At 44.3% G+C, this 12,687-nt stretch overlaps 1 protein-coding gene across 4 annotated transcripts in view; it reads left to right on the top strand.

Moving 5' to 3' along the window:
- The window catches only part of Slco5a1 (solute carrier organic anion transporter family member 5A1), a 127,067-nt gene that overhangs the window by 54,360 nt on the left and 60,020 nt on the right, over positions 1–12,687 (top strand). For all 4 annotated transcript variants that reach the window (XM_048420350.3, XM_085677330.2, XM_048420351.3 and 1 more), the window contains exons 3-4: positions 6,883–7,015; positions 11,950–12,167. In XM_048420350.3, coding sequence (XP_048276307.2) covers positions 6,883–7,015; positions 11,950–12,167 — 351 coding nt within the window. The remainder of the gene's footprint in view (positions 1–6,882; positions 7,016–11,949; positions 12,168–12,687) is intronic.

The raw sequence follows: 12,687 nt of genomic DNA, 5'->3' as shown, positions 1-12,687 counted from the left end.
TGTTGTAAGGATGAGGCTCACAAGGATAGACAGGGTTCTTGGGGAGCCAGCACTCGGCTGTTCAGATTCTGTTGTAAGATGAGGCTTCAGCTGCTTTTGTCTATTCACTCGAGATACACGGCTTGCATCTCTGTCTCTATTCAACAAATCTTCATCAGTTTAGGGACGGCAGTCCTCAGCCCTTGATAACGAGGCAATGAAGAATAGCCCCTGGTCCCACAGACCTGACACACGGCGAGAGAGGTGGGTGGTAAGAGATCAATGAGTGCACACATGTGGTTGCGTGAGTGCTGATGGTAGCTCCAACAGTGAGGGCAACCAAAAGTCCCGATGGCAGGTGCGGAACTCTGTGTGTAGACCCGTGGGGAGCCATGGCTACTCTGGGGAATAGTGTTTCAGCAAGGTTCTGGAAGAAGTCTGAAAACTGGGCCACATGGCCACAGAGGGACCCTGTGGAGAGAAAAGAGCATCTGACTGTACCCAAGGCCTGGGCACAGCAGGATGAGATGCCCAGAGAGATCTCTGACACACAAGGTACTCTGGATTTTCAGAATTCCACTGACTGCATCAGGAGAGACCTAGCAAGGCAGGAAACAGACATGGAGATGCCCTTGACTATGCCTGCTGGCCCCTCCTAGGAGCTGCATCTGCTCTCCGTGTCCCAAAGGAAGGGACTTACTCCTTCAAAGCCAACGGGGCTGGAATTTTCACAGGACGCTGTGCACTGTGCAGTGGTACTGTGGGAGAAGCCAGCGCTGTCGCTAGCAGGTCTCACTGTCCTTGGGGAAGCGGAGCTGGCAGCTTGTGCTCACACAGGTGCCTGTGCACTGAGGCCCAAGGATGGGACCAGGGTATAGGCAGCGATGCCCATTCTCCTCCATCTTTCATTTGAGATTTTGAAATGCTTTAGCTCATTCTTTAAGATGGATAAGCAACATTCTTTTTTTTAATTAACTCAACAAACATTTATTTCCTCACTATGCATTATAGGACAGTCCAGAAGCACAAACTCTATGAACAACTGCTGTTTTAAGGACTCTTACACTCTCATGGGAATCCTAATACAGTGCAACACTGAGCTACACAAGATCATGGGGTAGTAAGAAACAGCCCTCCCAAATCCCAGGGACTTAATACTACAAAAATTTGTTTCAAGTTCATATTCCACATCAAAGGAAAGTAGGAATCCTCTTCTTAGGTAATTAGGGATCATGCCTTTACAAGCTTCATGTCCTCATGTGATCCCCACCATGGAAGGTTGCACTCTGACTTTTAAGAGATAACACTTCAGGAAGTATAGAAAGTAGAACCCCAAAAGGAAAGATGGAATGTTCACGAACAGGCTATGCAACCACATGTGTAAGCAGACAAGTACAAAGCAGAGAATGGACATGCTATCAGCACTAGGAGATGCGGGTAGTGGTGCGTGTTTAAATGCAGGCTTGTACAGGGCACTGGTAAATGATGACATGAATGGAGCCTCCTGTCTGGGCATTTACTATCGAACCATAACTCAGAGTGTTGCCTTGGCAATCTCTTTACCCACAAAGCCCCCTAGAATCCCTGGACCTCTCAGGAATCCTTCTTGCATTGCTCATGGCATTCATTCTACCCCTGCCTGCTCAGTGATTTCTTTGGAATTTATTTGTTCTGAAAGAGTACAGTTTTCATATGCCTATCTCCTTCCTTCCTTCCTCCTCCCTTCCCTCCCTCCCTCCTTCCTTCCTTCCTTATTTATTTATAAAACAACCTTTTCTCATTTTACATACCAATCCCAGTTTCTACTCTCTCCCCTTCTCTCAATGTCCCCACCTTTTCCCCACCCACCCCTCATCCAGAGGATAAACCTTTCCCATGGGGAGTCCACAAAGTCTGGTGCATCACTTTGAGGCAGGACCAAGGCCCTTCACACTATATCTAGGTTGAGCAAGGTATCCCTCCAAAGAGAATGGGCTCCAAAAAGCCAGTTCATGCACTAGGGATAAAACCTGGTCCCACTGCCAGTGGCCACACAGACTACCCCAAACCACACAACTGTCACCCACAGTCCAAATACCTAGTTTTGTCCTATGCAGGTTCCCCCACTGTCAGTCTGGAGTCAGTGAGCTCCCACTAGCTCAGGTCAGCTGTTTCTGTGGGTATCCCCATCATGGTGTTGACCCCTTTGCTCATATTATCACTCCTCCCTATCTTTGACTGGACTCTGGGAGCTTGTCCCAGTGATAAACAAACAATGGTCTAGTCCATTTACCCCTAGATCTTTTACTTATTTCCAGTTTTAGCTGCTATAAGTAAAGTACCATGGATTCCCACAGCTTCTTGAACACACTTCTAGACATCTCTGTGCATTTGCCCATGCAGGTGGCTCTGCTTGCATCCTGAGATGGTTATACCAAAAACCATCTTTTCCCCCAAACAATCACCTTTCTCCTTTGTCTAATTACCACATATCCTTCCTCCCCATCAGTCCATAGCATATTGTTGAACTCCCATCAATTTATTGTCCTTGAATCAGTTTTATCTGTTTCTTCACTGAGGACCCTTTGTCGGTCGTATTACCTTTGCAATGGCCCTGACTTGCCCAAGTGACTTGTCACAGAGTGATTGAAGGAGTGACTTGGTATCTAGGCTGTGAAGTCAGAAAGACAGTAACTTTGGAGGCTGTCTTCCTTGGTTGTGCTTAGGCTACCCAGTTTCCCACATCCCATGAGGCTCATGGCTGGCTGGCCAACTGCTGTTAGGAATTCTGGAATCGCTTCTTGTGATTCAGGATGGGGCATAGAAGCTGGAGGATCCAACTGGGACAATAGAATTTAAAAGGCTACACTCTAGAGTGAGAATCGACTCCCCAGAGGTATGATGTCTGCAACCCTCTCGAATGGCTTTTATGATGAAAGAGGAATATCTTTGACTTCTTGAAACGGAAGTGGCAGCTTCACAGGGGTTGAGGAAATGCGGAGGGAGTGGCCACAGGCACTTTCACCTCCTCTCTCTAGTCTCTGTTGAGGTCTCTCTGGTTACTTAGAGCTGATGAACAGTGTCCTGGTTTGTCTAGTGCCAGTGGTTCCTTTTCAGAGCCCTTGGGTTTAGAAGTTACCCGTTCCCCTAATGGGATGGTATGAGAGAGAATCATCCCTCTAATTAACCAGGTAGGCCATGTGTGAAGTTACCTGCTAAGACATCACTCTACCTTCCACACAGGAAATGTTTTAGAGAAGGTAACATCCAGACTCTGGCATGGTTATCCTGCTTTAATCCAAACTTAGAGTGCACAGAAAGATGAGCAGAAAATGTGAAGAATGTCGTTTGGCAAAGCAAGAAGTGTGAGCTGATTTAAAGTTGACAGGTAGCTGAGGAAGAAATAGAGATAATTATTAAAAGGATTTGCACAATTAAAGGTAATCCTTGCCTTATTTGGCACTGGGATAATAGGATAAGTACCTGGAGGGGAAGACCGCACTCATGAAAAACTCCAGCATGCAATAATATCACCCATTTGGAAAACTTACATTTAAGAAGAAAGTGCTTGAAAAGCAGAGGCCTAAATAGGTAGGGCAGGGTCTCCTTGTCCCAGCAAGACCACCTACAGCAATGTTCCTCAGCTACAGCCACCCAGACTCTCTACGACCCTGCAATTGTGGAGAAAAGGGGCCAGGTTACATCTTGTACTTATAGCAAAATTTGATGTCATCTCCACTGTACTACTTGCTTTGAAGTCATGCAGAATGCAAGAGGTATAGGGTTATAGAAACTTGTACCAAGGTTTCAGAACGGTCCTGAAGCCAGCAAATGTGTCACAGGGTTAGCTTTTCTGCAATCGAGGAGGCCCTGAAGGCCACTCCACGATACTGTGACGATGAAGCCTAACTTGTCATGGAGATCCTATGACGCTGGTGATGCCAGGACTGTGAGATGTCATCCAAGGAAAGCTAAAGTTCTGAAACGTTGCCAGCCTAAGAGAGAGGACACGTGCAGTAGGCAACATTGATTGTACAGACTGGTACCTGAGACTTTTAAACTCAAATGCTTCCATCAGAGACCTCAGATGCTAGACATGGAGCTAGAGGGTGCTGTTGGAACTATAGGACTGGCACTTTTAAAGTTAGGCTGGATGCATTTTGCGTTATGAGATGGCTGTGAGCCTATGGAAATGACTGGAATGACTGATTGGAATATAACATGTCTCCCACAGGCTCATGTGTTGAAATTTGCTCTCCAGCTAGCGAGGCTATTTCGGGAAGTTTCTGAAATAGGAGGTGGAACCTTGACAGAGGGAATGGGTTACAAGAGGGCAGTATCAATGACCGTACCTCGGTCTCCTTTGGAGTTCTCTTGGTCTCCTGATCCACATGAGTAGTCATAGTTACACACTTTCACAGCTGTGAACTTTGTCATGATAGACTGGATCCACTCTAGCCGCAAACCAAGTAAAATCCTTCCTTGGAAAAGGTCTGTCAGACATTTGACCATGACAGCAACAAGGAATGTACACAAAAAAGTCAAAGAGGACAGGTTGCAATCGAGGCTAAATCTGTCCAGGAGAATGTTAAATGTGTGAGGATTGGTGAGCGGGCTTCAGAAAAGCAGTTCATATGATATAGTGTAAAAAAGCAGAAATAAAATGATCAGGTGGAAAATAACTTAAGAACAAAGCGAAACTATAAAGTCTGAAGGTAAAAAAAAAAAACACAAAACAAAACATGGGGACACAGACAAGTGCCAGAACCACTGGGAAGAAGCAAACAACAGGACAATTAGGAAGGTTTTGTTGGGTCAAGCTTCCCCTTGTCCTTACTCAACCTGCTAGAATGTCCAAGGAGGCTGTTGGAGAGCTTGGCAGTTGAGGGTGGCCTTTCCAGTCCTTCCGCATCACCATTGGTTCCCTAGCTCCACAAAAGACCAGAGAGGGTTTTGAATATGGTTGGGAACTGGAGGGCATGATTTTTTTGTTGGTGCTTCAGTCGCACACATATGACAAAGCATCAAATAGACGAATCCCGTTTTCTGAAGAACAACCTTAACGACCCGCCTGTGAATCAAAGTAGTACCCATGAGGGAACATCAAATGCAGTGTGGCACAGCCATATGATGGCACCAGTTAGCTACATCAAATGTTATCGACCAGACATGTGAGATATTTATATGAGAAACATAAATAATAGCTACATTATAAATCTCCAGATGAAGAACGGAAGCACCATTAGTGAAATCTTATCGTTATATGATGATTCCGTAAAATGAGCGCTGTGATTTCTATTTGTAGTGGTGTAAAAGGTGGGAGAAGGTACTGAGTTACCATCCTGGTCCTGTCTGTGACTTTCTGTAAGAGTGACAAAGTCAAAGTTTATTTAGGTGTGGATAACAAAATAGAGTGAAGCCATCTTGGTCACTTTCTGGTAAAGATGTGCTGTTTAAAAACCATATGTATATAAACATCGTCTCTATGGTGGATGCCAAGGAGCAACAGTGATGGGAACAAACAACGCTTGCCTCCAGTGTTTCTTCCTCACGCCTGGTGTGCACCTGTGACCTAAAAATGTCTATAGATTTGTCCCCAAGGATGGAGTCTGAGTAGCGGGAAATGCATGAGAAGTATCTCTAGAGTCTTTAGTGACTTTTAAGAAATTCCATATTCCACCTCAAGATTTCCAACCTGGCATTTTAGAAGTGACAATAGAAATATGGAAAAAGTGGACCAGAGGCAGGAATAGTGGCATGCACCTGTAGCTCCATAACCTGGAGGCTAATGCAGCAAGAGGAGCCCAAGTTTAGGGCTAGCCTGGTGTAGTTCCCTGTCTCAAAAAACCCAGAAAAAGGATACTAATAGCATTGTTCTCCCTCCCTCCCTCCTTCCCTCCTTCTCTCTCTCTCTCTCTCTCTCTCTCTCTCTCTCTCTCTCTCTCTCTCTGTTACAATCCATCTTGACAGTAAAAGTTTTTTGACTCCAGCAACTGCCTTTCTGACCTGTGTAAAATAAGACGCCCTCACCCTGCTCTTCAGACGAGTTCTAACAAACTAGTTTCTGGTCCATCTGTGGTTGATGCTTCCCGCTTGTACTTTCTGAATGATGTCATGTAAACTAGCAGTGAACCAAAGGCATCCTAAAATCTCATTTGATTCTAAAATTAGCAAAAATGTTAATAGGTGGTGAGCACTTGGGCAGTGCCCGCTAGTTACCTGCTCTTTGAACTGCATCCAGTCTTCAGGACAACTCTGCCTTCCAGATTTGCCATCTTGCTAGAATATTCCAGCTGTGACAAATGAGACCCACTGTTTTTCCACTTGGAGGATCGCTCCTCTGCCTCTTCCTTTCATGTCCCATGGCTAGCCAAAAATGGCCTTATTAACTAGCCCGGGTCTGTACTTTCAAACTTTGAATTTGAATCTCTCACCTAGGACCCTGTTTGAAACCGTGATGGAAATTTTTAAGTCATAAAAAAGATATGAAAGTAGAGGAGGGGCTGGGTGGGAAGAGGAGGGGATCAGCATGAAGGGAATATGAAGCAGTAAGGGCTGTGATATGATAAAAATGCATCATAGGTATGGAAATGCCACGATGAAACCCGTTATCACAGACCAGAAGTATATGTTAATAAACCAGAAAGTTGAATTTAGTGGTTCTAGGGAGTGGCCTGGATACTCATATTAAAAGTCAAAACAGATGTAACCGCAAAAGTTCGCTAAGTGATTCTGACGCTGTAGAAAGGCAGCAGGAGACAGTGCCTTAAAGGGCAAAGTTTGAAGCCCAATGTCAGCGAGAACATCTCAGAAGACGGGCACGGGACCTAGCTATGACATATTTGGTGTGATGATAAGGTCCGAGAACTTTCAGCTCTTGTGTAACGTTGTCTACCTGATGTCTTTCCCCTTCTGTCTCCTCAGCCATCATGTACGTCATGGGAGCACTTGGCCCCGCAGTAGGATATTTACTAGGCGGGCTACTCATTGGTTTCTATGTCGATCCCAGAAATCCTGTTCTCCTTGATCAGAACGACCCTCGTTTCATCGGAAACTGGTGAGTGGTGTCTCCATTTTGGACAGTCAGTACTACTTTGCAGTTACAATTTTCCCAGTGAAGAAGACGAAAAACTGTAGCTAGGCATTACCTGTAACAGATGGTAGGCAGGGTGATTTCCTCCACAAACAGCCATTTCCTTGTCCCCAGAGCTTATGACTCTGGGACCAGCTGTGGTGAGGGGACTTTGCAGAGATGATCAAGTTAAGGATTTGGAGAAGGGGAGAGTATCTTAGGTGAAGAGATGAGGTAAGGAGCTGGATTCAGAGATCTGCTGACTGAAGTGGAGATCGCGGAAGTTCACTAAGAAGGTAGGGGAAGGCTATGAGCAAAATAAGGCGGGCTGCAGGCCCAGTGGGGGGGAAGACGGGGCGGGGTGGGGAGAGAGAGAGGGAGGAGACGGATTCTTCTCTAGCTAGGACTTCAGATGGTGTGTGTAGAAGTCTTGAGGCCCAGAGTGAGGAGCTGAGTCCGTGTGTAGCTGGAGTCGATGCGCTTGTGTTGTGCGGGTCAGTTCGTGTGGGATAACTTTTTATAGCAGCCACAGGAAATCAACACAGAGGTGTTTTGGGCCACTGTGTCTTAAGCAGAGTGCAGGAAGAGGGCTTCTGTGACCCTGAGGGGACTTTCCGAAAAGGTCTCTTTAACTCTGTCTTCCATCTTCTTTTTTGTGCTTTAGAGGAAAAAAAAAAAACCTTTCTGTCCTACTTAGGTTTTTGTTGGTGTGATAAAACACTGACCAAAACCAACTGGCGGGAACAAAGGGTACGCCAGTTTGCAGAGTACAGCCCATTACCAAGGCAAGCTAAGGAAGCTTAACCGGAGCTTGAAGCAAAAGCCACAGAGGAATGCTGCTTGCTGACCTGCTCTTTGTAGCTTGCTCGGCTTGCATCCTTAAGTAACTTAGGGCCATCTGCCCAGGGTGGAGCCACCCACAGCGGGCTGGGTCCTCTCACATGCATCACAAATGGAGAAACTACGCACAGACTTACCCATACCAGTGTGGTGGAGGCAATTTCCCAGCTGAGATTCCTGCTTTCCCGATGACCCTGGCTGGCATGAAGTTGACAAGAACTTAGAATTGCATGTCCTCCCTGGCTCAGATCTCCAGCCCCGCTTTCCCCTTGCTCCACTGGACAGATCTTTTCTCTTTGGAAATAGTTTGTGTCCCGACATGTGCTGTACATTTAGCCTGTCTCTCACTTGCTAGGCTGTAAGAGTCCTGCCGCAGCAGCGATGCTCACAATGCCGGGGAATTTTAGCATGGTGTGGTATACTGTTTGTGTTCTTGCCAGGTGAATAGTTCTTCGTAGTCCTCAACTGGCAGGAAACAGGTTATTTCTTCGTGACAACAGAGCCACTGACAGAAAATATTGGTGTCCCGAATTCATGTTGCTGGGTCAGTAGCAGGTATATAGTGACAGATTTTCATTTTGTGGCAAACAACTTTTCAGTACTAGAAATTACATGTGTCACACAATTCCTTTCAGGAGAGGGGCTTAGAGTGCTTTATCCTGTTTTATTGTAAGATAAGAACCCTTTAATTCTGTGATTGGTGGGAAATATACTTAACACAAACTTCTAGAAAGTTAACTGATATTAATGAGGCAGTTTGACAGTTCTGACTTTTATCCTATCCCACACTGAAGCTAGACAGGCTAACACCCAGGTGAGCTTGGTCTGTAGAGTGTTTGAGTCATACAAAGAGGAGAACTCTTGTCAGATGGGGTTTTGAGTTCTTGACTGATAGTGAAAATTTTGATCTCAGCTGTTTTCATCGAGGTTCTAGAATGAGTCAGAATCAAAATTGCTTGTCATCATTTGAAAAGGAATTCCTAAAGTAGGCTGATGAACATCCAGTGTGTTCCCAGCATCCTCCTTAGATATCCTGAGATGAGTGTGGTAGGAATGGAGCCTAGGGATGGGAAGACAGAAGCACCAACGGACGGGCAAGGGGTAGGGAGGATGGCAGAAGCTCTCATCTGACCTGTGCCTCGGGCTGTTGTTTATCAGTTTTCTAGTGGACGGGCATTTACTCAACTGGTGGTTAATGGTTCAATGTGGAGCACGGACCCTAATGTTGCATTTTGCTAGTGTGCTCCACATAGCTATGTGGACTTGGGGGAATTTCTCTGTGCCTTGGTTGTAGGGTTGTTGTTAGGAATGAGTTGACTATGAAGAGCTCTGAGTTTATCCTGTTTTGCCTTTGTAGCAAGTCCTAGCCTTCAGTTGTTTTGTTTTTGTTTTTGTTTTGTTTTTTGCAGTTCAATAGGGGATTCAGTGAAGGGTCTCACACATACCCAACAAGTGCTCTATCTCTATGATACACCTCTTCTAGATTTTTCTTTCTTATTTTAATTATTTCTTTGAGCTCACCAAGTTGCTCAGGCTGGCCTTGACCTTGCAGTCCTCTGCCTCTGCCTCCTAAGTAGTTAGTTAGGATTATGGACTTGCACCACCTGACCAAGGCATCTTCAGGGCTTTAAATTTTACCAATAGTTAGATAATTATATCTAACCACTAATGGCTTAATCCTAATTCTATAAATTATTGTCAGTTTAGAGTTAGCTGAGTCTGTTTAAAAATGAATTTGAATGTTTTTCTGTTCAGTAGTCTTGCTGGTAATTGTTTCTCATTGAATGCAATACCCAGCACCAAAGGTAGATTTTCATTAAATAGAGGATGAAGGAGTGAAGGGTGAAATTATGGCGGTATTTATTAGACACTCAATGTGTGTCAAGTGTTATACTAAAACTTTACACATATACTCGTTTAAGCCTTTTAACAATCAAATGTAGCTTTTAACATCGTGCCCATTTTATAGGAGAAGAAATTAATATTTGGGGAAGTGAATTACTTGCAGAAAGCCTCTGTGCAGCAGGCTGGGTTAAGGAACTGAGAAGGGCAGAGCTGTCGTTGACTGCCTACTTTTTGACGGGGTTGAGTAATGGTTCATGAAAGGGGTTTAGATACCTGGGCCTTTCAGTGTTGACTGTGATTGAGGTCTCTTCCTAGTGTATGCTGTACATTCCCCTGTCATCTCTTCTCTCAGAGTCCTCCTCAGCAGGGCCTCAGTGGCTTCCATTATCTCGTGCTTCATAAGGCTATTTCTTGAAGCTAGTGAGGACTCTAACTGGTTTGCTTTGCTTTGAATTGATCACACGCTGTCCCGCTTTTATTTGCTTGAGGTAATGCTTCCCTTCTTTGCAGCTGTTACAGCGTATCTCGAGAATTGGAAAAAATAGCTCAGTGGGCAAGGTGCTTGCTCTGCAAGCCTGGCCACCAGAGTCCACTGCCCAGAGCCCATGTGAAGGCTGAAGGGGAAAACCGATTCCGCAGAGCTGTCCTCTGACCCCCACACATATAATGTGGCAAGCACACTACCCCCCACATCAAAACACACTTGTAGTAAATAAACATCTTAAAACATCTGAAAAAGAGCATAGCAATTTCATGCTTGCATGAAATTCTGTATCATCACAGGCTGGGTGAAGGTTGAAGATCTAGTCTGAGTGCAGATCTACATTAAAAAACAGAACCAACGTAATTACTGCTCATTAAAACATAAAACATTAAACATCAAACATAAAACATTAAAACATAAAAATCAGAACCGAAGTAGCTACTGCATATTAGGTCTGGTGTAAGGATCATCTTTAAATTTGAGGACTCTCAGAAGCATTTTTTTACCCCCTTTCCAGACGAGAAATTCAACTAGGAGAAGTAAAATAAGTCCCCAAGATCTCATAGTTAGCAAGTGGTAAAGACAGAATCCAAACCCGGATGTGTCTAAACCGCAGCTCATGAATATCCTGACTCTCCTGCCTGCCCTCTCAAGGATGGAGGGTGCAGGGCTGAGATAGTGAAGCAGCTTGGGGACTCTAATTCCAGGGGGTAATGGGGAATGATTGACGAGGGCCCATAAGCATCCAGGCTCTGAAGGAGACATGTTGACCTAGCTATGGTCCCCAACACTGATACCTGCCACCTTTGTAAATCCACTTCTTTCAATTTATGTATTGGGCAAAATTTTTGAATATCTAACCTGTCCCAAACACTAGATAACACATCTTCTAGGAAGCTTGCTGGAACACAAACTACAAAATAGAATTCAACGCTCAGTTGTCTATCTTCTTGCGCTTCTTGGTGGGTGTTTCTTATATCTTTGGCTTACAGTAGTCTTAAGTTCTTGATGACAAAGACCAACTATGAATGTCTTGCTGTCTATTATATCAGTTAAATACTGTGAGGACTGGATAAGTGGGGGGGGGGTGCGAGCAATACATTCTTAAGTACTTGTAAAAATATGGAAGCCCCATCAGCAATCAGAAATACACTGCACATAAAGTTAGGGTGTAGCTTCAATCTCCATCACAAAATGACCATCAAACAAAGTACATTTGACAAGAGCTATTTGCTTTCTTTCAGTTATATTGCTCTTCATAGCAGGTGAGGTAATCTATTATTTTTTTCTAATAAATTTATTGTAGCCAGGTATGGTGACTCATGCCTGTCATCTTGGTATTGGGCTGTAAAGGAAGGAAGGTGAGACAGTCAAGGTCACCCTGAAATAATAATCGGTTGAGGTCAGTTGGGATTACATGAGACTCAGGCTCAAACAAAGAAAAAGAAAAAAACTAATGAAATGCATTCTCTAGCAGAACTGATTGTACGCAGATTTCTTGAATGGCATTCTAACCAAGTTGCTGAATATAATAGTCACTAAAATCCGCGTATAACTATGAATTTTTCCATTCATGCCACAGGAAGGCAAATTACCTTGATTTTCTCAGTTGGTTCAATTTTCTTCTGCCTTATACTTGACGAAGGTGCAATGATGTCTTTGCAGTGTTATCACGACAAACCCATCTTTATGATTTGTTCTTGCTCCAGACCGAAGCCAAAAATGCTACTCACATTTCCCAATTTTTTAGGTGGAGTGGATTCCTCCTTTGTGCCATGGCAATGTTTCTTGTGATATTCCCAATGTTTACTTTTCCAAAAAAGCTTCCGCCTCGGCACAAGAAAAAGAAAAAGAAAAAATTTTCTGCTGACGTCGTTAGCGACGATGATGTCATCAAGGAGAAATCAAACATGAGTGAACAAGTGAACAAAAAGCTTTCCTCAATGGGCTTTGGAAGGAATGTCAGAGGTAAAGTATATCTCTTAAGTAAATATATGCATGGTACTTTAGGCCAGCGCTCTGCCAAGTGTGGGTCCCAAGAAGCTCAATGAGAGAGGGCAATGCTGGGATCTTGAGTGTGATGGTCAACGGGGCCCCGAAATAGGAACTGTGTGGCCCCACACCAGGGTCGCTCACAGATATCTGCTGATGGCTGGTTAAATTTGAAAGGAAATACTGCAAATATCACTTCAGAAATTTGAGAGAATGGCCTCTTTGAGAGGAGGTGGGAGACAGTGACAAATAAGAACGAAGCAAAATGTCACACACACACACACACACACACACACACACACACACACACACTGAAACCCATTATATTGTAAGCCAACTTTAAAAAAGAAATTTAAGGGAATAATTTTATCGATTAAATTTGACAGTAGTAATTAAAAGTTAGGCTTATGTTTTCCAAGTCTTTAAAGTGATGGTTGGCATGAAGACCAGAGTCCGTTTCTGGATTCTATGTTGGAAGAAGAGACACACTCCCAAA

This window comes from Myodes glareolus, chromosome 16 (assembly GCF_982192425.1).
Source record: "Myodes glareolus chromosome 16, mMyoGla1.1, whole genome shotgun sequence".
NCBI lineage: Eukaryota > Metazoa > Chordata > Mammalia > Rodentia > Cricetidae > Myodes > Myodes glareolus.
The sequence above is the reverse complement of the archived record's forward strand: the minus strand, read 5'-3'. Positions and strand labels throughout refer to the sequence as shown.